At 38.4% G+C, this 27,294-nt stretch overlaps 1 protein-coding gene and 1 non-coding gene across 2 annotated transcripts in view; one reads left to right on the forward strand and one right to left on the reverse strand.

Moving 5' to 3' along the window:
• Nucleotides 1-1,792: 1,792 nt before the first annotated feature.
• The window catches only part of RAD23B (RAD23 homolog B (S. cerevisiae)), a 53,219-nt gene continuing 27,717 nt past the window's right edge, over nt 1,793-27,294 (forward strand). The window contains exons 1-6 of the mRNA XM_010843618.1: nt 1,793-1,860; nt 10,055-10,136; nt 13,196-13,275; nt 16,128-16,396; nt 20,575-20,630; nt 24,693-24,820. Of these exons, the coding sequence (XP_010841920.1) occupies nt 13,264-13,275; nt 16,128-16,396; nt 20,575-20,630; nt 24,693-24,820 (465 nt within the window). The 5' untranslated portion in view covers nt 1,793-1,860; nt 10,055-10,136; nt 13,196-13,263. The remainder of the gene's footprint in view (nt 1,861-10,054; nt 10,137-13,195; nt 13,276-16,127; nt 16,397-20,574; nt 20,631-24,692; nt 24,821-27,294) is intronic.
• On the reverse strand, nt 25,331-25,401 carry TRNAG-CCC. The gene has a single exon. It is a non-coding gene; the product is annotated as a tRNA-Gly (tRNA).

Below are 27,294 nucleotides of genomic sequence, written 5' to 3' on the forward strand. Positions count from 1 at the left end.
TTTATAAACCCTTTAACATATATACCTATTCCAGCAGAGGAAGTAGACCAGCTACAAATGACTAATATGTATGCATAGGTCTTCGATGCTTGAGCAGGTGGATAACAGTTGTTGTCTCTCCCTCTGTCCTGTCCTCTGCATGTCTGGTTGTATTAGGTGGGTGGCTTTATTTGTCGTGTATTAGATCCGTTCTCTGCCTGTATAGGGACTTTAAAATTTACAAGTAACTTGGGAATTTCTGCTTTACTGTCTTCAAAGTCTGTGTCCGTTTTGATCTTGATGAGACCATACTGTTAGGAATGTATTTATAATATTGTAGAATAGATTAAACTGGCATAAATAGATAGGCTTTTTTTATTTAAAAAAAAAAGACAAAAAGAAAAGAAATTAGTAGCTGCTGTTGGTTACCAGGGGCTTCCCTGGTGGCTCTGACAGTAAAAAGTCCGCCTGCAACGCTGGAGACGCAGACGGGGAAGATTCCCCTGGAGAAGGGAATGGCTGCCCGCTGCAGGATTCTTGCTGGAGAATTCCACGGACAGAGGAGCCTGGAGGGCTATAATCCAACAGCTCTCGGTTGTAGAGTTGAACACAACTGAGCGACTAACACTTTGAGTACTTCGGCTTTAGGAGCCTAATTATCATAGTTTCTGTTGGGGGAGAATGGATTATGAATTTCAAATTATACTTAAAATAGTAACTTTTAGATCGTAACCCTAATTTGAAAATTATTTTTTCAGTTAAAAAAAAAAAGATTGTACCACATTTTTTCTTTCCTTTGGTCCAGTGGGAAGAAGTTTCCTGCTGCATTAATGTCAGTTGACATCTTCATAATCAGTTCTGTTTTTAGAATTACCTGAAACCCGCTTTGTGGGAAGGATTCAGGAAATACTCTCGGGTGCCTGCACTAGTCTCCCAAATGGAAGGATACCGCCCAGGGAACCAAAAAGGAAAAGTTTTGCCCATAAACTGTATGGAATCCTTTTGTAAACAGATTTTGCTTTAGGTCTCTGTTTCCTTTTGCTAATGGGGGCTTCACTGGTGGCTCAGATGGTAAACAATCTGCCTGCAATGTGGGAGACCCAGGTTCGATCCCCAGATTGGGAAGATACCCTGGAGAAGGGAATGGCAACCCATTCCAGTACTCTTTTCTGAGAATTCCATGGACAGAGGAGCCTGGCAGGCTACAGTTCATGGGGTTGCAAAGAGTCAGACTTGACTAAGTGACTAACACATACGTAATGGTTAATGGCTAAAACTTACTTGCTGTTACTAATTTTTTAATTTGCTAGGCTATGTAGTGTTTGAACTATCCAGAATTTTCAGCTTTAATGAGATCTCATAAATTGCAGTGTATTCTTGTATAATATTAGTAATGGTTGGAAGAGGGTACCATGAGGTGTTTTTTCTTTTAAACTACTTACATTTCCCCTCATTACTAAAAACAATCGAGACTTGTTATAGTAAGTAAAGTGTATAAAGAGCAAAAGGCTTTAGGCCCCTGGTCTAAGTAACCACTGTTGAATTCTGTATATGCTGCTTGTCTTTTTTTTTTTTTTCAGAAAAATGTGTGCATATAATACATAAAAACAACAACACTATGTATTTAAAAATCCATTGCTTTTGTCCTTAAGGTGAAGGTGAAGACGCTCAGTCGTGTCTGACTCTCTGCGACCCTGTGGACTGTAGCCTACAAGGCTTCTCCGTCCATGGGATTCTCAAGGCAAGAATACTGGAGTGGTTTACCATTAACTTCTCCAGGGGATCTTCCTGACCCAGGGATCGAACCCGGGTCTCCCGCATTGGAGGCAGACGCTTTAACCTCTGAGCCACCAGAGGAGCCCTTTGTCCTTAAAGATAATTGTAAATATTTCTTCCAGTCATTTTAATGTACATGCATTCTGTTAATTTCTTTATATAGTCACTGTTCTTATTGAATTGTTTAACAATACAGCTGTATGCATGAGCAATAATGTATTTTACCATTTCACTGTTGATGGATATTTAGGGTTGTTTGCAGTATTACAATAAGTAGTGTACTACACACATTTCGTTCATGTATCTTTGAAGTATTTCTGTGAACATCCCTTTAGTATTGATACTTAGAGGTGGAATTTTTGGGTCAAAGGATGGCAGATTGCCTCAAAAATGCCTGCATCAGTGTTCACAAATCTCAACAGTATTTGTTGTTTTCAAATACTAAGTCTGTCTGAATAACCAGCCAGGATTCAAATAGAGATCTAACACAGAGTAAATGAGTTAAATATTGTGAGGCTCTTTGTACACTGCCTGACACATGGTAAGTACGTAGCACCCATGAACTAAGTGATGTGTAGGAAGACTGACTTGTAAAACATTATACTACTATGGAGATAAGATTTAAAAGACATTACTTTTATATCTGAAACATGCAACTTTAATTCGTGGAAATAACTACTTTTAATGGTGGTTGGCCTGAACTAAGATAGTGTCATGGGATACAATATAGTGTTCACATTTTTCAATGTGATAAGTTAGATGATAAGTTGGAACCACTGGATTTAATGTGAGGAATATTGGAGAAGTGAGAGACAACTACCTCAGAACAGAATGGGATGAAAAGGATAACTGATCTGCTTTTGTGTTGGCCTTTATCAATAAATTATTATGATTGTCTCCTTTTGGGTAAAAAAAGCAATGTTAGCTATGTCTAGTAGGTGTTGAGTATGTTTTTCTTTTAAAATGCACAATTTCATAAAAGAGAAGTATGTGGCTAGGAAAAAAAACTAGATTTATTGAGTCTTAACCATATTCTGTCTCTAATCAGTGATAAACTAACATCCTTTATCTAGGGGGAAATAAGCAGCAAAATGAATATCCCTGCTTCAGCCAGGAGAAACTTGTTGTTTACTCTGATCGTAGTGCTTAGTATTAGGCCCATCTTTTGAGATGACTTAGTGGAAACATTGACACGGGGCTCAGCACAGTTCAGTTCAGTTGCTCAGTCATGTCTTACTCTTTATGACCCCATGGACTGCAGCATGCCAGGCTTTCCTGTCCTTCACTGACTCCCAGAGCTTGCTCAAACTCCTGTCCATCGAGTTGGTGATGCCATCCAACCGTCTCTTCCTCTGTCATCCCCTTCTCCTGCCTTCTCTTTCCCAGCATTAGGGTCTTTCCCAATGAGTCAGTTCTTTGCATCAGGTGGCCAAAGTATTGGAGCTTCAATTTCAGCATCAGCCCTTTCAGTGAATCTTTAGGACTGCTTTCTTTTAGGATGGACTGCTTTGCTTTGCTTTCTTTGCACTCCAAGGGACTTTCAAGAGTCTTTTCCAACACCACAGTTCAAAAGCATCAATTCTTCAGCACTCAGCTTTCTTTATGGTCCAACTTTCACATTCATGCATGATTGTTAGAAAAACCATAGCATTGACTAAATGGACCTTTGTTGGCAAAGTAATGTCTCTGCTTTTTAATATTCTATCTAGGTTGATCATAGCTTTTCTTTCAAGGAGCAAGTGTCTATTAATTTCATGGCTGCAGTCACCATCTGCAGTGATTTTGGAGCCCAAGACAACTACAGTCTCTTCAACTCTTCCCATTGTCTCCCCATCTATTTGCCATGAAGTGATGGGACCGGATGCCATGATCTTAGTTTTTTGAATGTTAGCTTTTAAGCCAGGTTTTTCACTCTTCCTCTTTCACTTTCATCAAGAGGCTCTTTATTTCCTCTTCACTTTCTGCCTTAAGAGTGGTGTCGCCTGCATATCTGAGATTATTGATATTTCTCCTGGCAGTCTTGATTCCAGCTTGTACTTCAACCAACCCAACATTTCACACAGTGTACTCTGCATATCAGTTAAATAAGCAGAGTGACAATATACAGCCTTGCCATACTTCTTTTCCTATTTGGAACCAGTCTGTTGTTCCATGTCCAGTTCTAACTGTTGCCTCTTGACCTGCACGCAGATTTCTCAGGAGGCAGGTAAGGTGGTCTGGTATTCCCATCTCTTGAAGAATTTTCCACATTTTGTTGTGATCCACACAGTCAAAGGCTTTAGTGTAGTCAGTGAAGCAACAGTAGATGTTTTTCTGGAATTCTCTTGCTTTTTCTATGATCTGATGGATGTTGGATCCATTAATTTGATCTCTGGTTCCTCTGCCTTTTCTAAAACCAGCTTGAACATCTGGAAGTTCACGGTTCCCGTACTTTTGAAGCTTGGCTTGGAGAATTTTGAACATTACTTAACTAGTGTGTGAGATGAGTGCAATTGTGTGGTAGTTTGAGCATTCTTTGGCATTGCCTTTCTTTGGGATTGGAATGAAAACTGACCTTTTCCAGTCCTGTGGCCACTGCTGAGTTTTCCAAATTTGCTGACATATTGAGTGCAGCACTTTCACAGCATCATCTTTTAGGATTTGAAGTAGCTCAGTTGGAATTCTATCACCTCCACTGGCTTTGTTCATAATGATGCTTCCTAAGGTCCACTTGACTTCACATTCCAGGATATCTGGCTCTAGGTGAGTGATCACACCATCGTGATTATCTGGGTCATGATGATTTTTTTGTATAGTTCTGTGTATTCTTGCCACCTCTTAATATCTTCTGCTTCTGTTAGGTCCATACCATTTCTGTCCTTTATTGAGCCCATCTTTGCATGAAATGTTCCCTTGGTATCTCTGATTTTCTTGACGAGTTCTCAAGTCTCTCCCATTCTGTTCTCTATTTCTTTTCATTGATCACTGCGCAAGGTTTTCTTATCTCTCCTTGCTATTCTTTAGAACTCTGCATTCAGATGGATATATCTTTCCTTTTCTCCTTTGCCTTTTGCTTCTTTTCTTTTCTCAGCTATTTGTAAGGCCTCCTCAGACATTTTGCCTTTTTGAATTTCTTTTTCTTGGGGATGGTTTTAATCACAAGCCTCCTGTACAATGTTGCGATCCTCCATCCACAGTTCTTCAGGCACCCTATCAGATCTAATCCCTTGTATCTGTCACTTCCACTGTATAATCATAAGGAAATTGATCTAGGTCATACCTGAACGGTCTAGTGGTTTTCCCTATTTTCTTCAATCTAAGTCTGAATTTTGCAATAAGAAGTTCATGATCTGAGCCACAGTCAGCTCCTGATCTTGTTTTTTGCTGACTGTATAGAGCTTCTCCATCTTCAATTGCAAGGAATATAATCCATCTGGTTTCGACATTGACCATCTGGTGATGTCCATGTGTAGAATCGTCTCTTGTGTTGTTGGAAGAGGGTGTTTGCTATGACCAGTGCATTCTCTGGGCAAAACTCTGTTAGCCTTTGCCCTGCTTCATTTTGTACTCCAAGGCCAAACTTGCCTGTTATTCTGGGTATCTCTTGACTTCCTACTTTGCATTCCAGTCCCCTATGATGAAAAGGACACCTTTTTTTGGTGTTAGTCTTGGAAGGTCTTATAGGTCTTCGTAGAACCGTTCCACTTCCTCTTCTTCAGCATTAGGGGTTGGGTCATAGACTTGGATTACTGTGATACTGAATAGTTTGCCTTGGAAATGAACAGAGATCACTGTCGTTTTTGAGGTTGCACTCAAGTACTGCATTTTGGACTCTTTTGTTGACTATGTTAGAGAAGTTGTAACTACATTGGCTGCTGGACATAACCTTTCCCAGAGAAGCCATGTGCAAGAGTTGCTACCTTTTCCTCCTTCACGAAATCTGAAAAGAAGGCTTTTCTGTATAAGCTGTTTCAAAATGGTGCTCAGCTTGATTGGGTTATAGAAGATTTAAAGTAGTCTAGAAACCATCCTTCAGCAAATACATTCTGGTTGAAATGCCTATAGTATATCCGGTGAAGGTTTCTAGTAGAGAGAACTGGGCTAGAGATACAGGTGACATCCGATTGGTCCTTAAAACTAGAAGTAGATGAGGTAAATTATCCTGGAAGAGTGTGTAAAAGAAAATTCAGTCAAAAGCATAGCCTTGAGTAACACTTAAAGGTCTGGGCAAGGGAGGGGATTTCAGAATGGAGGGAATCGAGGTAGGAGGAAACCTGGAGGAGTTCAGTGTTACGGAATCCAAGGTAAGACAGTGTGAAAGGGAGAAATGGCTCAGTGCTGTCAGCTGTGACAGAGATCAAGGAATCCTGTAGAGAAGGATTAAGACGTGTCGGCTGCTAAATTCAGGGGTACTGGGGAGGGCCACCTTACTGTCAATGTAGGAGTAGCGCTGCTGCAGAAGATAAGCAGCAAAATGAGAACAAAGTCTATGCTTCAGTTTATCCACATTGTATTGCACTCTTGAGTAAGAAGTATGCAGTTGTGAGTAAGTAAAAGCAATATGTAGTTAACTTTTTTGAAAACTGCTTGAGTCTAAGGGGAGGAGAGTGTAACTAGCAGGGGACAGATTGGGGGAGGGGATTGTTTTTAAGATGATAGAGAATTAGGTCTGTGTAAATATGAATGGAAATGAACTGGCCTTGAGGGAGAGGTTGAAAATAAAAGTGGATGAGGGGATAGGAAACAGAATGAATCTAGCAAGGTACTGGAGAATACTGGAGGGACAACAGGAATTAGATTTGAAGAGAGGGATACCTTTCATTTAGTAGAGAAGAAAACGGAGATTAGTGAATGGATGGGAAAAAACCCCATGTGTCAGTTTGGAAACAGCCAGTTGAGAGTGTGAGCTCCTGGGGTGTTGTCTTGAATGTGTCTTGAATGAAGTAGGATTCAAGTGGTCATCTGCGGGGAGGGTGCAAGTGTTGGGAATCAGATTTAGAGGAGAGTACAGATTTGAAACAACGTCGTGGAGGATGGAAGAGAGGGCTAACCAGGGGAACAGAAGGATTGGGGATGTCTTTCCTTTTCTTCAGTAACATTTAGAAGACTGTGAATGTGGATAGGTAGCTGGTTAGGTGTTAAAGGTGAGATTTGTTAGCTAAGTAATGTAGAAGTGTATGACACCACAGAGTGGTTGAAGTCAATTTTGAGTACTGAAAACTTCAGCTGTGTTGGCCCACATGTGGAAATGTGCCTGGCAGGAGCAGTAGGAAGACAAGTGTGTGATGTTAGAAAGTGACAGAAGCAGTGGCATTATTGTCTAAGCTGAGCAGAGCTGGAATGAAAGGAGAGGCTCAAGGGACCAGAGTTGTAATGAAGTGCAAGACCAGGTGTGGTGAGCAGTTACTGAGAGAGTTGATGGGAAGAGATTAGCACTTTTATTATAATTTTGAAGAGCATTTTGGGGATGATGAGATTCAACCTGTGTTCTAAATGGCTGTGAGTAGATGACTTAAATGGATTGGAAGTGAAGATCATTGGGTTGAGGTAAAGGAATAATGCCAGAAGCTTGGATGGGTCAGTGAACCTGGTTCCAAAGTCTAGCTCTGTTTTCTTTGATGTATGACCCAAAGTGGTATTGCCAGGTTGAATCTACACACGCAGTCCCACACACCCTCTGCCAAAATACTGAGACATTTTGGCAGATTGTCCACAAAACACTATATCATTTGATGCTCTCATTCTGAAAGTTTATCCCTCTCTTCACACTTAACACCAAAAATTATTCAAGACAATCTTTTCCAGTGTGACCGTTATTGGATTAATGATAATCTGACATTAAAATTTGTGCTTCTGGTAATTAATGAGGTTCAGCTTTTCTTTTTATTGGGTGTATAGTTGTGAATTGCCTGCCTTGTCATTTGTGCATTTTTCTATTGCTACAGGAACCATTTTCTACTATTTCTCTTAATTTGTTTTATGCGCATTTTCCTTTTGGTATGTGTCTTGTTATTTCTGTTTGAATTACATGCTTCAGTTCAGTTCAGTCGCTCAGCCGTGTCTGACTCTTTGCGACCCCATGAACTGCAGCACACCAGGCCTCCTTGTCCATCACCAACTCCTGGAGTCTACCCAAACCCATGTCCATTGAGTCAGTGATGCCATCCAGCCATCTTATCCTCTGTCATCCCCTTCTCCTTCTGCCCTCAATCTTTCCCAGCATCAGGGTCTTTTCACATGAGTCAGCTCTTCACATCAGGTGGCCAAAGTATTGGAGTTTCACCTTCAACATCAGTCCTTCCAATGAACACCCAGGACTGATCTCCTTTAGGATGGACTGGTTGGATCTCCTTGCAGTCCAAGGGACTCTCAAGAGTCTTCTCCAACACCACAGTTCAAAAGCGTCAATTCTTCGGCACTCAGCCTTCTTCACAGTCCAACTCTCACATCCATACATGACCACTGGAAAAACCATAGCCTTGACTAGACGGACCTTTGTTGGCAAAGTAATGTCTCTGCTCTTTGATATGCTGTCTAGGTTGGTCATAACTTTGCTTCCAAGCAGTAAGCGTCTTTTAATTTCATGGCTGCAGTCACCATCTGCAGTGATTACATGCTTAGTTTGTTAATTTTCATTCAATAATGTTTAGTGTTAGTCTGTGATTACTTTTTAAATCATATCATATAGGTATTAATGTATATAGAGTTCTCATTGTTATTGCTTAATATTCTTAATCACAGTTTTGATTTCTTTGAAGCAGTGTTATTTAGTAATAAAATGATTGGAAGGGTGTTTTGTTGTTGTTTGCCCTACTTTCCCTCTTGTACTCATATATATTTAGTGGTTGAGATTCTTGTGACTGGTTTCCACTTTGGGAAATAACAGAATAGCAGTGATGCTACTGACCCACTTCAGGAAGATAAGTATAGCAAGGGTGATTTATGTGACATTTGCAAAATACTCTGCTCTAAAGCTTGGAATCAGAAGATCTGGGTCTGGATTTCAGCTGCTGCTGCTGCTAAGTCGCTTCAGTCGTGTCCGACTCTGTGCAACCCCATAGACGGCAGCCCACCAGGCTCCCCCGTCCCTGGGATTCTCCAGGCAAGAACACTGGAGTGGGTTGCCATTTCCTTCTCCGATGCATGAAAGTGAAAAGTGAAAGTGAAGTCTCTCAGTCGTGTCCGACTCTTAGCGACACCATGGACTGCAGCCCACCAGGCTCCTCCGTTCATGGGAGTTTCCAGGCAAGAGTACTGGAGTGGGGTGCCATTTCCTTCTCCAGTGCATGAAAGTGAGAAGTCAAAGTGAAGTCATGTCTGACTCTTCGCGACCCCATGGACTGCAGCCTACCAGGCTCCTCCGTCCACTGCTTATATTACAGTAACAGTGTGATTTGGGGAGGAGCCCTCCCTTTTGTATCCATGACAGTTTTCCACATAAAGCTCAGAACTATCAACTTGTACAATTTTCAGAAGTATTCTGGGAATTGAAAGAAATGAGATTTTCCCCCTTGATTCTTGGGCATTAAGAGAAATTTAGTTTTATGGTGTCTCTCTTTTTTAACTTCTATGCCACCCTACTTAGGAAATAGTTTACATTTGTTTTCTGAGTACTTTATGATGAACCTGTTGTCATGTAATTTTAGAGATAGAAAACCATAAAGATCATCCGTTCCAGTCCCTCTTTATAGATGAGACTGGTGAGCAACTTGTTCGATCAGTTAAGTAATATAGTGGCTCTCAACCTTGGCCAAACTTTGAAATCATATGTGAAGCTTTTACAAAATAATGATGTCCAGACCCACACTCAGAAATTATGTTTTAATTGGTCTTTATAGAGTTCCCGCAGGTGATTATAATGAAACATTAGCCACTTTTAAGGTAAATAATTTGCTTTTTGACATTCACATTTAACTTACTTTTTATCATTGTAGACAAGACCACCTTATTTCTTAAACCTTTTAGATTAGAGAGCTTTTCTTTACTTTCCTACTCTGTGGGAAATAAACCCATAAACTTTATAATGAGAACCATAGTTTCTGCTTTTGAAACATTTATTTTGAATAGATTTTTAAAGTCAACTAAGAAAGTCTTTTAAGGAAAAAAACCTGTGTAACAGATGGTAAAACAGTTTATACTTAACCATGTCTAATAGTATGGGTTATCAATAGAATTTTTTAAAATAGTATTATGAAGACATGATCTTTTAAGTTTTTGGAATCAATAATATGTATAAAATTTTTATGTTGCATCACTTGTTCAGATTCTGGATTTTCCTTTGTTTATATTTTTTTCAAATATTTTAAAATTTTTCCCATAGGTGAGAGCACTGAAAGAGAAGATTGAATCCGAAAAGGGTAAAGATGCCTTTCCTGTAGCAGGTCAAAAGTTAATTTATGCAGGTATGAATTAAGTACTGAAATTAACATGCCATTTTCATGTGTACTGTGTTATCTTTTAGTTTTAGAAATTGCCATCTTAAGAATTGTAGCATATACAAATTGATTCTGTCAGAAACATTGTAGAGATAAAAGCAGAGAATGAACAGTCATTTGAATGTTCTTTTATAATATTCAGTCCTCTTATTTTTCACATTTGCTTTATGTATTTCTCCATCCAGTAATGTTAGTTTTGCTTGTTAGTTTTTTCTTCTGTAAGCATTGTGTAACTGGCTGTATTTGTTTTTATTTATTTTTTGAATTAAAAAATGTTATTGGATTACTTTGTGTGACATTAAGTGTAAAGTGTACAAAGTGTTAACTCTGATACATATTGTAATATGATTGCTGTTGTAGTGATATTTACCACATTACAGAATTAACAATATTATTGTCTGTATTCATTATACTGTGCATTAGATCTCTATGGCATATTTAATACTCATTACACATTTGTACTCTTAAACACAATAACTCTTATCTCCCCCATGCCCCAAACGTTTGGTAACTACCAAGGTAAAATAACTTTTTTTTTTACAGTTCAGAGTTTTAAATTCCACATACATTTCCACATATAAGTGATATCATACTGTGCTTGACTTATCTTGCTTGGCATAATGTTCACAAGGTCCATTCATGTTGTTGCAGATAGGAAGTTACTGTCTTTCTCATGGTTGAATAATATTGTATATACCCAAAGAAGTGAAAAACGGGATTTTGACAAGACGTATACACTCCCATGTCTATAGCAGCACTATTCGCAATGGCTAAGATATGGAAACAATCCAAAATGGCCATCAAGGGATGAATGAATAAAAAAGACATAACTCATACACACAATGGGTCATACAGTGGATCTGTTTTTAATTTTTTAAGGAACCTCCATATTCTCCATAGTGGTTGGACCAATTTACATTCCCACCAACAGTGTATAAAGATTCTTTTTTCACCATAACCTCACCAGCCCCTCTTGTCTCCTTCATCAAGCTATTCCAACAGATGTAAGGTAGTGTCTTGCTTTGGTTTACATTTCCCTGATGCTTAGTGATGTTGAGCATCTTTTCATCTGTCTCTTGACCATTTCCACATCCTCTTTGGAGAAATGTTGATTTATATTTAATCTGCCAGTTTTTAAACAGATTGATTTTTTTGTTATTAAGTTCTTTATGTATTTTGGATATTAGCCACATAACTGACATGGTTTTTGAAATTTGTCTCCCATTCTGTAGAATTCTTTTCATTTTGTTAATTGTTTATTTTGCTATGCAGAAGCTTTTGAGTTTGATGTAGTCCATTTGTCGAATTTTGTGTGTGTGTGCTTTCTTCGTGATTCCCCAAAAATTGTTGGTAAAGCCACAATTTCTGGCTTTCTTCCCTGTGTTATGGTAACAGTCCTTATGTTTAAGTTTTGATCTATTTCAAGTTAATCATTATGAGTGGCACAAGATAGGGGTCCAGTTTTATTGTTCTGCATGTGTTTTCTTTAGTTTTCCCATCAAACTGAGCACCTTTTGTAATCTGTTGAAATGTCGTTTTATTTTTCGTCTATGGGGTCTTGGTTTTGTGCGTGGGCTTCCTCTGGTTGTCGGGAGCAGGGGCTGCTCCTCGGGGTGTGTGGGCGTCTCGCCACAGTGGCTTCTATCATTGTGGAGCACGGACTTCAGGCTCAGGGGCCTCAGCAGTTGCGGCGCTTGGGCTCAGTAGTCGCGGCTCGCAGGCTTAGGTGCTCCGTGGTATGTCGGGTCATCTGGGACCAGGGATCGGCCCAGTGTCCCTTGCACTGAAAAGTGGATTCTTAACCACTGGACCACCAGAGAAGCCATAAGTTTATCTGTTTTTAAATAAAATACCAAAATTGACTGAAGAATATAGAAAACCTATGTCAAAAGACACTACAATAAATGACAGGGGGAAAAAAAGATTATTATTCAGATTATATGAAGAGCTCTTGACAAATCAGTAGGGAAAAGGATGACCCAATTAAAAAGCAACAAAGGATATGAATAGGAAGTTGCAAATTAACTAGCCTCACTGGTAACCAGGAAGATGTATGTTAAAAATAGACTTAATAGGTGAATTTTGTGGAGAAAATTCTTATCTGTGTTCTTTAGAAGAAATACTGAGCACTTTGAGTGCGGATGTCAGTAAGATGGATCTTGACTTACCCTGGATTCTTGTCTGTTTTTGGATAGAGATTTTGTAGTACTTTCTTAACTGAGGTAGTTTAGAGGAAAATACCAGCCCTGTGATGAGGACTCAGAAGCCTGAAGAGGCATGGGTAGTTGGTGGCAGATATAAAACTAGAATTTCTGGTTCCTACTCTTGGCTGTTTTTTTCATTCCTATGCAGACAGAGACACTATTCCCGTTTGTCTTAATGCTTGCTGCTTTTAAGTCAATAACTTTAAAAATGGAAAACTAATTTCAAGGAAAAGGAAGCCTGAAGGAATCTTGACCTTACGTCTGTCATTCTGCATGACTGAAGTCATACAGTCCATGTGGCTTACTCAGTTCTGTATCTTGACATTTCTGTGTCCCAAGTCATTATGAGTACTTACTTTTTATGGCAGTGAAACATTTCTGTTTCAAGTATCCAGTATTTGTGGGAGTAAGAAGTACTTTTCTCCCTCCATCAAGAAGGTTTATAGGTTATTCCCAGTCCGGGTTGGGGGTAGATCTTTGAGCGTCTCAAAATTGAATTTTATTTGTTTTCATGATCTCCTGTTTCTCAGGACCTAGTTGATATCTCCTTACCTAGCAAGTCTTTTTTTTTGAATTACAAATAATTTTTAAGAAGTGCTTGGGATTCAGATATCTACAATGTATGTGCTTGCTGTCTTTTAGTCAGATGCTCATGTCTTCTTAACTAATCTTGTATCCATTTATGTATATCTTGGCTGATTGGTTAATGTTTCTCTTTGGGGAAAGTTTTAATTGATAAAATTAATGTTTATGATTGTTTTAACCTCAGTGTAAGACAGTTTATGGTGCCTTTAATAATATGTTTTTTTCTTAATGTACTAGGCAAAATCCTCAATGATGATACTGCTCTAAAAGAATATAAAATTGATGAGAAAAACTTCGTGGTAGTTATGGTGACAAAAGTAAGTTTCAGCCTCCTTGTATATATCTTCATCCATGTGAGTTTAAAAAAAAAAAGATCCCAAGTCTTTCTTTACACTTACTTTTTTTAAGTGAAAACAGTATATATACATCCATAGTGGCATGCACTTAATAGTTATTAAGTGTGTTAACAGTTTGCTTTGAGTCAACCATAATGTTAATAGTTCTATGTACTTGTAGTTTGAGCATAATTTTAAATATGTTGAAACAGTTGATACATGTGAAATGTCCTGTTAAACATTATTAGGTATTGTTGGATTAGTAAAATCACAAAATATGTAGTTAGAGAATGTGATTCTTCAAATGTTTCGTATTTTATAGTTTTTATTAAGAATGCCTTAAAAGGACTTGGCTAAATGATGTACTAGACCTAACAAATGCCTGAAGGCCAAAAAGGCATATAGACTAAAAATTTCAGTGATATTTTTTAGTCAATGAGATAGATTTTTAGAAACTAGAAAAAGGGAAAGACAGAAAGATAAATAAATATGCAGTAGAGTGTTAAGACAGTAGAGGAGTGGTGGTACTTATGACGCTCATTTTTAAGATTGAATTATGATCTAAATTCTGAGCTCCTAATAATCTAGGGATAATGCTACTTGCAAGCACCCAAACTAAATTTAAATAGGTAATTGCAAACCAGTTTGTCAAAGACTTTTTAAGTCTCAAAGGAATATATGCAGTAGAAAATAAAGAGTTGAACAAACGGATTTTAATTACTGCATACTTTTGTAGTAAGAAACAAAAAACAGCTCAACATTTCATATGTATTGGGGTTAATTTTTTAAATACTTTGTTATATATATTTAAGCACTTAATTATTAAAATATTAAACATTAAATACAGATTAACAGAATCATATGAGGAAACTTTGTCTCAACTAGTTTTTTCAAAAACTGATAAAATGCACAACATAAAATGTACAAATTTAATCATTTTTAAGTGTATGGCTCCTTGGCATTAACTACATTCACATTGTTATGTAGCCATCACCACCATCCATTTCTAAAACTTTTTTCATTTTCCCAAACTGGAACTCTGTACCTGTTAAAGAGTAAATAGCCATGCCGTGCCCCAGCCCAACACCACTGTTACCTTTTCTGTCTGTGTATTTGACTACACCTTATACCTCATATAAGTGGAGTCATACAGTATTTTTCCTTTTGTGATTCCTTTTGTGACTTGTTTATTAATATTTTCCTTCATAAAATGTCTTCAAGGTTTGGCCGTATTATAGCATGTGCCAGAATTTGTCCTTTTTAAGGCTGAATAATATTCCCTTATTTAATTTTATCATACATAGTGTGTCTGGTAGCCACAGACATTTGGGTATGTATTTGTTATGGTTTTATTTCCTTTAGTATTATGGTAACCTTGACTGTTAAGAGCATAACTAAGTAAGCAGGCTGGGTCTCAGAATAGGTGCATGCTTTTGAAAAACAGCTACTTGGAGCCAAGCAGATTCTTATTTTACATAGGCCAGCTTTTAGAAGGGGAAGAAGACTGCTACAGTTAAACATTTTGGAAGCAGTGAGAAATTCCCTTATTACAAAGAAGAGAGAAAAAACTATTAATATCAAAAGTTAAGCAGAGGACCTTTGAAAAGCAGATGGGTTTGGTACTATTTAGAGTGAGGTTTGAAAAGCTGTTTGTGGCAACAGAGACCTTGAGGACATGGTATATTATAGTATTATATTAATCACTATACATATATAATATACATATATAACATATATATATAATCAGTATTATATTGATCTTAAGGGAAATAGTAAATGGACATAATGCATTTAAATTACATTCTTATCTAGTTGGAGTTATAGAACATTAATAATTTGCAGGAAATTACGTTGGCAATAAAAATCGCAGAGCCAAATTCAAGACTCTTACTATAGGTAAAGGAGGGGGGCTATGTCCCATCCCCCTACCTGCCCAAGACGTTTTTCCCAATACACTCTATACCAGCTCAGTTAGAATAAGACACAAGTCCACTCTTTTACAGTTTGTTGATTTATACCTGGGGCACTTATGTTGAATTTTAATCTCATCTTCCAGCAAATCAGTTACCTTTTTACCTTAGGAAAGTTATGAACTAAGTAGGTCGTGAGCATTGATAGGCCTTCGGAGAAAGATAAAACTCATATAGTGTGATTTTTACACATATGTAACTGCTTTTTGCTTGGTGGGAATGCTTATGGCTCTGATTTTAGTTCAGAAAGTGCTGAGCGTGCAGTTATAACGTTACTTGGCCTCTGTTTAACTATATATACATCTCAGAAGTAATGTTAGTCTCTTTGTACTTAAACCCATTGGCTTCTGGTCAACATTGGGATTTTCTTCCCTCTTCTAAAATACAGCAGATTATCTGGCATGTTCATTAATCATACTTCTGTTTATACTTTAATTTCAAGGGAGTTATTTTCATAATGCTTTCAAATGAGGATAAATACTTGAAAGTTGTAACCAAGAAACTTCAGTTATGAAGTTTCGGGGGTGAATTATGTGTTTCTTTTATTTATTTTTTTGGATACACACATTCTTTATGTTTTAAAATATTTGCTTTTTTGATTCTTTTTCATAATGATGCTAAGACTGAAATCATTGGCTAGAACTAATTGAGATTGATAGTTGATATATATATGCTCTTAGCAGCTTTGAATGTGTAACGTAAATAATGATTCAGATTGCTGCTGTTTATCGCTCGTTATGTCACCTTACAAAATTGCTTTCAATCTAAAAATTTGTGTTGTTATGTTTGTTTATAGCATCCAGAGGTCAGGTAATAATGTAGTATTTTATCATAATGCATGATTTTGCTTTGTAATGTGTTTAGCCTAAAGCAGTGACAACACCAGCACCAGCTACAACTCAGCAGTCAAATTCTGCCGCCACCACCACAGTCAGTTCCTCCACAGCGCCAGCTGTGACTCAGGCCCCAGCCCCTGCCCCCGCTTCGGCTCCCACTCCCACACCTGTGTCTGTCACTCCAGCACCGACGACAGCATCTTCTGAGCCTGCGCCTGCTAGTGCAGCAAAGCAGGAGAAGCCTGCGGAGAGGCCAGTGGAAACCCCAGTGGCCACCACTCCAACGTCAACCGACAGGTACGAACGGGGCTCCAGGAAATTGCATAGGAGGGTGTTCATAACAGGTACTTCGTGTGTGTATTTATTTTGATTATTGTGTGGATCAAACAAACTTTCTATCTAAACTTTGAACCCTGACTAAAATAGTATGCTTTTTATGTCTGTTTAAATTTCCATAATCTGGATTTTTTTTTTCTTTCTCTCCCAGGGAGAAAGGAAAAAAAACTTTTGTATAGAAAAGTTAGGAAATACAAATGATGCAAAAGAATAAGAATCATAAAATAACCTGACAGTATATTATAGCTTGACATACAAACAACTTGACATTGTCCCCCATCATTATTTGTTGTATATTATTTTACTATGGTCACATCTGTCATCTACATCTTTCCATATCAGTAAGTTTTTCCAGTTGCTACATAGTATTGTGTTCAGGTCTGACATTTGTTTGGTCTTAACCTTAGAAAAGAAATTAACATCTTTGGATTTTTCCTCATCTGTAAAGTGTGGATGGCAGTAAAAACTACATATTACAGTGCAAATTCCACTCCTTAATATCTACTGTAGAGAAACCAAACTTGTGCACAGGGCTGTATTGCTTGTGATTGAGGACAGATTGGAACTAAGTTAAATTCCATTAGTAAGAGCATGACTTGACTTGTTATTTGTTCATATTAGAGAACTGTGCTTATTCATATTGAGCGATAGTTGCTTAGTCATGTCCAACTCTTTGCGACCCCATGGATTATAGCAGCCAGGCTCCTCTCTCCATGGAATTCTCCGTAGTGTGGCAGTAAATAGGCAGCATCAACATTACTGGGAGTTACTTTGAAATTAATTGTTAGGCTCCACCCCAGACCTCTGTAAATCAGAATTCTCGACTTGAGGGTCCTAGAAGTCTGTTTTTTAACAAGCTCTGCTAGTGAATTCTAGTAGAGTCCCCTAGGGAGATAGTGAAAGAGAAGCCTGGCCTGCTGCAGTCCATGGGGTCTCAAAGAGTCAGACACGCCTTGAACGACTAAACAGTAAAACTGGTGAACTCTTAGGCTTCCTAAAGTTTAAGAAACTCTAATATCCAGTACTGTAGCCCAGGTAAAGTATGCAGTATATATGCATATTAAATAAATGTGGTTTCAAGGCTTTGTTAATCGAGTGAAAAGAAGCAGATTGCAGAACAGTAGAGTCAGTAACCATAAACCAAACAAAAACCACATGACAATATTCATATTTTCTGTGGGTTAGCATGTTAATGTGTAGAGAAACAGTAGCAGAGGGACCTCACGCTAACTGATAAGATGGTTTCCTCTGGGGAGGGGGAGGAGTGTGGAGTTAGAATCAAGATTTGAGTGGTGGTTAAACGGTATCTCCGTGTTATCTGTAAGGTTTAAAAAGAAAAAAAGTGTGCAAAAATAGCACAAATTGTTCTATAAAAGAACATTAATGAAGGGTCTAATTAATTCTGCCAGGTAATAAAATGTATTATGCACGGTCAGTCAGTCAGTCAATTCAGTCGCTCATTCGTGTCCGACTCTTTGCGACCCCATGAATCGCAGCACGCCAGGCCTCCCTGTCCAACACCAACTCCTGGAGTTCACTCAGACTCATGTCCATCGAGTCAGTGATGCCATCCAGCCATCTCATCCTCTGTCGTTCCCTTCTCCTCTTGCCCCCAATCCCTCCCAGCATCAGAGTCTTTTCCAATGAGTCAACTCTTCGCATGAGGTGGCCAAAGTACTGGAGTTTCAGCTTCAGCATCATTCCTTCCAAAGAAATCCCAGGGCTGATCTCCTTCAGAATGGACTGGTTGGATCTCCTTGCAGTCCAAGGGACTCTCAAGAGTCTTCTCCAACACCACAGTTCAAAAGCATCAATTCTACAGTGTCAGACTTTATTTTTGGGGGCTCCAAAATCACTGCAGATGGTGACTTCAGCCATGAAATTAAAAGACGCTTACTCCTTGGAAAAAAAGTTATGACCAACCTAGATAGCATGTTGAAAAGCAGAGATGTTACTTTGCCAACAAAGGTCCATCTAGTTAAGACTATGATTTTTCCAGTGGTCACGTATGGATATGAGAGTTGAACTGTGAAGAAAGCCGAGCGCCAAAGAATTATGCATGGTAGTGATTGCAAATTTAGAATGGCTCTTATTAGAATGGCTACTTGATGAAATAGTAGTCTAGAAACAGACCAATATACATCCAGGGACTTAATATAAGATAAAAATAATTTCAGACCACTCTGGGAAATGCTGTTGGGGTAAATGTCTAGTTACCTGGAGGTCATCTTATAAAAATAAGTTTTATGGACTTCCCTTGTGGTTTAGTTGTTACGGCTCTGCAAGCAGCATGGGTTTGATTAACTGGTAGAGGAATAAGATCTCATATGCTGCACAGTGTGGCCCAAAGAAAAAAGAGTAAATAAATTTTAAACAGAGAAAGATTTAATGTAGAAGTGAAATCGTAAACTAGAGGAAAACATGGGAAAAACAATCTTAACACAAAAAAGTCATGAAAGAAATGATTAATAAATTTGAGTACAGAAAGAATTTAAAGATTGGAAACCAAACAGGTTCTTATTAGTTTGATTTGATCAATTAAATGGAAAGTCATGCCTCTCTGGGAAAAATTGAGGCAGTTGTAGTTCTTCTGACATGCAGTTATTCCAAAACACAACAGTAAGACACAAGTCAGTATATAGAAACTAGTGGTGGTGGTTGTCTCTGGGTAGGGTCCAGGGCAGGAGAGTTTCTTTCCATATATATGTGTGTGTGTATAGTGTTGAACTATAGTTCAAAAACTTCATTTTGAAGTTTTGCCTTCTAAACATTAGTTAATGAAGGTACGTTAAAAATTATACCAAGTGCTGCTGCTGCTGCTAAGTCACTTCAGTCGTGTCCGACTGTGCGACCCCATAGACGGCAGCCCACCAGGCTCCTCCGTCCCTGGGATTCTCCAGGCAAGAACACTGGAGTGGGTTGCCATTTCCTTCTCCAGTGCATGAAAGTGAAAAGTGAAAGTGAAGTCGCTCAGTCGTGTCCGACTCTAGCGACTCCATGGACTGCAGCCCACCAGGCTCCTCCGTCCATGGGATTTTCCAGGCAAAAGTACTGGAGTGGGGTACCAAATGCTAGTTTTACGCTTACCAGTTATGTTGAGTGTTAGGATGCCAGGCACTTTGGCAGAAGTAACCCTGCCCACAGCACCTGGGGATACAAGGAAACTCTAAGTAATTTATGAATCCAAAGTTGGGTATTTCCGTTGTCTTGCTGTGCTGTAGGGTTTTGTCAGAACTGAAGTCTACTGAGTTTTGTTTGTAAAATTGGGACACAGGTATATGTGTATATTGTGTCTGTGTATGTTGTAATTTAAATTGCTAACTGCTGTCTTGACCAGTTTTGTGAACCTCATTTTTCTTTGGCCTTCTCTTCCTGGTCTTTCATCATCGTATTCGTGTCTACTTTGTTTTCTAGACTCATCTTCTTCAGTCGCCTAACAAAAACTTAATTTTTTGGTTTTTTTTAATATATTTGGGAGATCAGGAGATGCCTCCTCTGCTTTTTTTTTTTTTTTTTAATATTATTTGGCTGCAGCAATTCTTAGTTGTGGCATGTAGGATCTTGTTCCCTAGCAGGGATCAAACCCAGGCCCCTTACATTGGGAGCATGGAGTCTTGGCCACTGGGCCACCAAGGAAGTCCCATGAAAACTTAGTCCTTTTAAACTGGTTTAAAACTTGGTTATAGCTCGGGTCTGTCCTGCCTCTGCATTTTTTTTTATGCTATGTTCCTTGCTTGAATACTTTTTTGCAGTTTCTGTTTTCAGAACTTAACTATAAGATCTAAGTGAAATTCTACTATATAAAGACTTCGCAGGCCTTTCCAGCCAAATACAGTTTCTACATGTGCTGTTTATCATGTACAGCTTTTGGTATTTCTTTGACTGTGATTTGACTTACAGATTATTTGTAAGTTCTTTAAATGATGGATTTTCAGAACAGAATGAGTATTAAAATTCTTCCCAATCCATAAATGTTATGGATAAAGCTTTGGATTTTAATCTGGAAGCCTTTTTAAACACTGTAGCCAGATTTATACATCTAACTAAAACCAAGAGTCTGTACAAATTGGACAGCTACTAAGCTTTAAGGTAAATTTTACATACTTTCTGATACATGATTTTCTAAAAACATTTTACAGTACATCAGGTGATTCTTCTCGGTCAAACCTTTTTGAAGATGCAACAAGTGCACTTGGTAAGTATCTATATGGTGAATTACTTTATAAGAGGGAAGAGGCTTCATTTCTCTAGATAATTTTCATGGTTGCTTATAATCAGGTGGTTAAATGATTTAGATAATTCGGTGTTACTGAAGACTTTGTAAATTAATGTTCTATATATTGAATCATTTAAATTGTGCTGTTAAGAGTTAAGCATACTTCTTTCCTTAAAGCAGATATATTTTCCACTTTCCAAATATGGGTTTTAAAATGAAGTTTAATTTGTGTATACATTTATTAGGAAGTGTCTTTGAAATGAGTATAAGATGTTACTAAATCTGTCTCACATTTCATCTTTATTCATTCACCTCCAGCCTTTATTCCAGGTTGTAGCCCTGTAGGTCCCCATCTGCATCTTGTTGCTTGTATTGTACTTACAGTGGAAATGCCGTTTTATCCTGACTTTTTACCTGTTGAGTAATGTCTTTCCATCTTCCCTTCACATGTACATCTGTCAGAACCAGTTTGGGTGTTTTGTCCGTTTCCCATTGTAACTGTCCCTGGGTTACAGTTGTAACTGGGTTACGCTGTGACTGCCCCAGGACAGTGCCTGCTGTAGGTGCTTGTTGTCGGTGGTTAGCTGGCAGCCCTGCTCCTGCCCTTTGGTACTCTTCTGTACCACAGGAAATGGTGGGGAGGTGGAAGACTGGAGCAGGTGGGGGTGCAGCTTCCATAGAGTACGGGCTTCTGGATGCCCTGTGTAGCTGCTGCAGCAGCAAGGTTCCAGCAGCAGTAGTATCACGCAAGGTACGGGTTGGCCCTCTGACCTAATTGAGCTTGAACTCTATGATGCCCTGATTGCCATGTAAAAAGCACAAGGTGCAAAATAGTTGTTTAATCAACCTAAGATCACCTGGGTGTACCAAACCCACATGCATACCTGTGAGGACTTTTTTCTGGGATTACCCTGCTACCATATGAGTATGAGTCAAGTGTCTAGTAAGCAGGAAAACAGAAATCACTCTTATTTCAAACAGTAAAAGCTTAATCTTAGGAAGTTGTTACACAGGTTCTGGAACAGCTCAAGATTACCCAGGGATGTGTAAAATGCTCTGTAGCCTCAGAGCTGGAACCAGCCTACACTCCCCTGATGCTGTTGGAGGCTCTGGCTGTCGCTGTTAGGCTTCAGTTGGAATGCATTGATGCTGCCTGGCAGGAGCCCAGGAATGCACAGCTGTAGTTCCTCCTGCTGTGGTCTCTGGTGGTGATGTCTTACCTTTTACATCTGCATCTCTTAGAACTGCTATTATGGTCTCAGGATCCCTTAGCCCTTTAATCTTTAATTTATCCAGTCTTTACGTCGATACCCTGCTTCTTTAAATGTTTCTTCTTTGGCTTCTGTGACGCCTCTCTTTTCTTGAACTCTATCTCTGATTGTTCCTTCCTCAGGCTTCCTGGTTAATTCTTTGTATCTTACCTGGCCCTTAAATGTATGGGTTTTTTCTAGGGTTCTGCTCTAGGTCATTGTTCAAAGTTCAGATCATGGGAATAGTAAATAACCACCCATACACAGTTGACCCGTGAATAACACAGGGGTTAGGGCCATCAACTCTGTGTAGTCAGAAATACATCTATAACTTTACGGTCAGGCCTCTGTCCATGGTTCTGCATCTGCACATTCAACCAGCCATGGATCATATAGAAGTATGCTAGGAATGCAGTTATCCAATTATTTGTGGACCTACACAGTTAAACCTACATTGTCAACTGTACTTTTAAGGATTCTCAATGTTAAAATTCCAGTACATATATCCCTCTGACTTCTGAGACTCATTCTTTAAGCTGCCAGCTGGAAAACCTAAAACCTCCATAAACTCCTTAGATTCAAAATTGACAAATTTTTTATTCCTCCATCTGATTCTTCTCTTTTGTTCCTTTCTTGCTTCCATCGTCATCCATGCTCTACCAAAGTATTAGCATCAACCTTGACCTCTTCCTCTCTTGACCAGTGAGACTAGGAGTCCTACCGATCTCCTTCCTAAAGTCTCTGGAATCTTTGTTTCTACTACCACTTAATTGCCTCAGCTGACGTCCCTCCCTTCCTGATGCTCTAGTATTACTCTGTTAACTGGTCTATTCCTTGCCACAGTGGAGTTTCTAAAAGGCAGGTCTAATGAGGTCATTGTTCCTTTCACAACACCTCGTATCCTAGATGATAAGTTCAGAATTCATTCTTAATCACATTTTCTTCACTATTTCTTCTGTCTCCTTAGCTCTGTCTGATGCTGTCCATTGTCCCTAATTTTCCTAGGAGTCATTTCCCTTGTACCTTTAGGATCTAAAATGTACCAAGCCTGCATGTAGACACTTCTATTTGAGTTTTTATAACTTGACTAATTAGGAGGCATGGCATTAAGGATTAGGTGTGGGAGCTCTAGGGTCTAGACAGCTTGTGTTTGTGTCTCTGCACCGTGGCTTAATAGCCATTGATCAAATTGTTAATCTTTCTAATAAGCCTCAACCTCATAGAATTCTTGTGAGAATTGAGTGAGAAAAACACTGTTAAAATAGTATAGTTCTGATACTCCACAGCACATAATTTTATTCTTGATAATGTTTTCTTTATCTGAGAACTAGATTACAGAAAGTATACTGACACTTGAGTGCTTTGTGCTAGAATTGTATCAGTGGGTAATTAAAAATTTGAAATAGCTTAAGTACTTAATGGAATAGGAAGGGAAAAGTCATTAAACAAGATACCAAATGTTGAATTTGCTCAGTGATACTTAGTTTTTTAAGCTATACTTTCATAGCTGTTAGAACTTGATTGAAAATTTTGCTATCAACAAAGTAAAAAGACAACTTATGGAATGGCAAGAAGATACTTGCAGCCATATATACGTATATGATAGGTTAACATCCTCGATATATAAAGAACTCATACAGCTCAATAGTTTAAAAAAAAAAATGGGCAAAGGAATTGAATAGATACTTCTCCAAACAGAAATATAAAAAGATGCTCATCATCACTAGGAAAACTTCTTAGGACAAATTGTTATTAGGAAAACTTGCTTTAAATCAGAGTGTTGTCTGGTATTTCCATGAAGAGTGAGTTGGGGTTGGAGAGATCTCTGGGAAATGATTTACAGAGATAATTTACCATTTTATATGGTATGAGACATTCTGACTTTCTCGCTTCCAACTCGTTTTCCCCTCTGCTTTGATAATAAAAGGTGTCAAAGGAAAACAACTTATTACAGCACAATTGATTGCTTGAAATGTCCCCACTTCTTGCTTTCAAAAATCATTTCATCCATCTCCTCTTGCAGGTTGCCAGCCTCGACTTCTAATTCTGTTATACGTTTGTGCTGCCTTTGTGCTTGGTGTTTCTATTCTGTGTTTAACGTACTGTGTTACTGTCCCATTGCTGCTCTGTATCACAGCTTAGTGGCACAACACAACATATTTATTATCTTACTGTAGTGCTGGAGGCTAGAAGTCTGACGTGGAGCTCACTGGACTAAAATAAAGGGACTAAATCATTGGGCTAAAATCAGAGCCGCATTCCTTTCTGGAGACTCTAGGGGAGAATTTGTTCGGTGTCCTTTCCAACTTCTAAGAAACTGACCACATACCTTGGCCATAGCGCCTTCCTCTGTCATCAGAGAAGCACATAGCATCGCTGCCCCTGCTTTTTTCTCTAACTTGCCCCCACTTATTTCTCTGACCCTCCATCTGCTTCCCTCCTGCTTTTAAGCACCCTTACCATTACATTGGATTACCCATCCAGGTAATCCAGGATAATTTCCCTATCTTAAAGTCAGCTGATTAGCAACCTCAATTCCCTTTTGCTTTGTAACCTAACTTACAGTTTCTAAGGATGGGAGGAGGTGGATTATTCTCCCTACCCCATGTATGTTGTAGTAGTTGTGTACGTGTTTTAGTTACTCATCGTTAGGTATTCCTAACACTGTAGTGCCTGACAGTGTATACATACATACATACACACTGGAATTATGTGGGGAATGTTTGTTTATTAAATTTTCTTTCTCTTTTCCTCTTTGCCTTCCTCCATCCACACACACCTCTCTTTTTAGTGACAGGTCAGTCTTACGAGAATATGGTAACTGAGATCATGTCAATGGGCTATGAACGAGAGCAAGTAATTGCAGCCCTGAGAGCCAGTTTCAACAACCCTGACAGAGCAGTGGAGTATCTCTTAATGGTGAGAAACATTTTGCTTTCTTTGTTCTAGTTGTTTAAGGATGAAATCTCAAAGAAACAAATTTTAAAGAAACAATAGCAGTTCATAAGATAATGGTGATGTATGCTCATTTGCATAATGCTTTTATTGGGTTGGTTTAATTAATTCTTTTACTGACATTTATTGGGTTTTCTAAAAGTTCTTTTGGGGTTTTCCATTACATCTTACGGAAAAATCAGAGCAAACCTTTTGGTCAACCCAGTATTTTTCTCAGTGAATTAACATTTTCTGTTAATAAAGTATAAGTGAAAGTGAAGTCGCTCAGTCGTGTCCGACTCTTTGCGACCCCGTGGTCTGTAGCTTATCAGGCTCCTCCGTCCATGAGATTTTCCAGGCAAGAGTGCTGGAGTGGATTGCCATTTCCTTCTCCAAGGGATCTTCCCGACCCAGGAATCGAACCTGGGTCTCCCGCATTGCAGGCAGACGCTTTATGGTCTGAGCCGCCAGGGAAGCCCCAAACAAAGACCATAATGCATTGGCCGGGAAACGAACCCGGGTCTCCCGTGTGGGAGGCAAGAATTCTACCACTGAACCACCAATGCTGCTAATAAAGTATAACCTCTTCTAAAAGATTTGTGATAAGACTTTGAATCAGAAAATGTGACTAAATGGATTTTAAAATTGGCTATCCACTTGGAGTAGTAGTGTCTAACCTAGTTACATCATCCTCTAAGGATGAGAGCTGTGTGTTAAGAGGGCTAGGGGTGGGGCAGGTTTTAAAACTAATTGAATCCAACATTTTAGTAGCTCTTTTTGCCTGCCATTTGATCCTGAATGTACTATGTAGAGTGAAAGTTTCAAGTTGGAAGTCCAAGTCAAATTTTGTAATATGTAAATTTTTGTAATTAGTTGCTAGCTTTTAAAAATTGGGAGAGAGTGCTGAAAAGTTCAGATAATCTGATTTGTCTGGACAACTCAGATCCCAGATTTTCACAAGGGTTTAGGGAAAATTTTAGGTTGTAGACTCCTCTACTAATAAAAGTTTTTGAGAAATAGATTGTTATGGGCATGAACTGAAACCCTTGATATTTTATGACAATGAATGTCTGTTTTACAAATGTGACACAGATCTAAAGCAAATTGTAAAAGTTTGCAGTAATATTGGATTAATTTTTTAGTCCTAAGATTTTATTCTGCAATTGTCGTTGGTGTGTTAGAATATTATCATAAGTCTGAATCACCCTAAACATCATCTCCGATCCTAACTCCTTGGAGAATACCGTCCACAGTTCAGTCCATTACCTTGTTTCTAGTTGCACTTCTGGTAGAAACTCCTTTTCAGAGAGTAGTTTCCGAAGAGTCCCCATCATGAGCAGATAATTGCTTCTCCTCCGGTCATTTCCTGCTTACTGGCATGAGGTTCAGAAAATCTTAACATATCATTTTATCTTTTGAATTCTTTTTCCCATTGTCCACTTGAAAGTCTGTAAAATACTGACAGTTCATTTAATTATCAGTTTGAAATTGAGGAATCATACTGGATTGAGAGTTATTGTGGATCGGTTTATGGTTGCCCCTCATTCTTCCCCAAAAAATGTGTATTACATAAAAACATTGCCTTTCCTTTTATAGAAGGGCTTTAATTTATACCTGATTTTGGAATTCTGCATAATTTTAATGGTGTCATCAAATATTTTGACCCAGTAGATTTAAAATTTTGAGGTTTAAAAAAAATGAATTACTATTTTCACAGTTGCTACTATTTAGCATCAAATGCAAATAAATAGATGAGAGGTTCATGGAAACAGTTTATCCTTTACTTTCAGTTGAAGTAGGCACCTGTTTTGATGCTTTGAACTGTTGCTAGTTTTTGATGAATCTATATAAGTGAAAGTGAGTGTGTAGAAAGAAGAAGTAATGATCTAACAAAAAGCTAAGTCCTGTGTGTGAGAATTTGAGGTAGATCTGTTGCAGTGGTGATTAACTTTTACTTTAGCTAACTTGTTTGAGAATTTGATGGAGGCTTTTGGACCCTCGATCTGTTTATAGTTTGTCCACACTTGATAGCTCCTCATTTAAGGGTTTGAATTGGGTGGTTCGCAGTGCCTAGAGGGAACATCTAATACAGCAATTATTATCCTGCTGTTTAGTGTCCTTCATTCTCTATATGTTTGTGATTTTGGCCTCTAATTTACTGGGAAGTGGAAGTGATTACTAGTACCATCTCATATTTATATGCAGTATTTTCTCCTCTATTCCCTTTCCAAAACCTATAAAGATTACATAATTTGATAGCTATATGTGAGAAGTCTTATAAATCATTTTTATCAAAATAGGGTATTCCAAAAATCTTAGTGCAGTTTTAAGTTATAACAACTTCAGAAGATAATGTCACAAACTTAGAAAAATCATCACCCAAAACTTGAAGATTCTTTTATACCCATTTACTTTTTTCTTTCTTTCTTCCTTTGGGCCATACCACACAGCTTGTGGGA

Source organism: Bison bison, unplaced genomic scaffold (assembly GCF_000754665.1).
Source record: "Bison bison bison isolate TAMUID 2011002044 unplaced genomic scaffold, Bison_UMD1.0 scf7180017864183, whole genome shotgun sequence".
Lineage (NCBI taxonomy): Eukaryota > Metazoa > Chordata > Mammalia > Artiodactyla > Bovidae > Bison > Bison bison.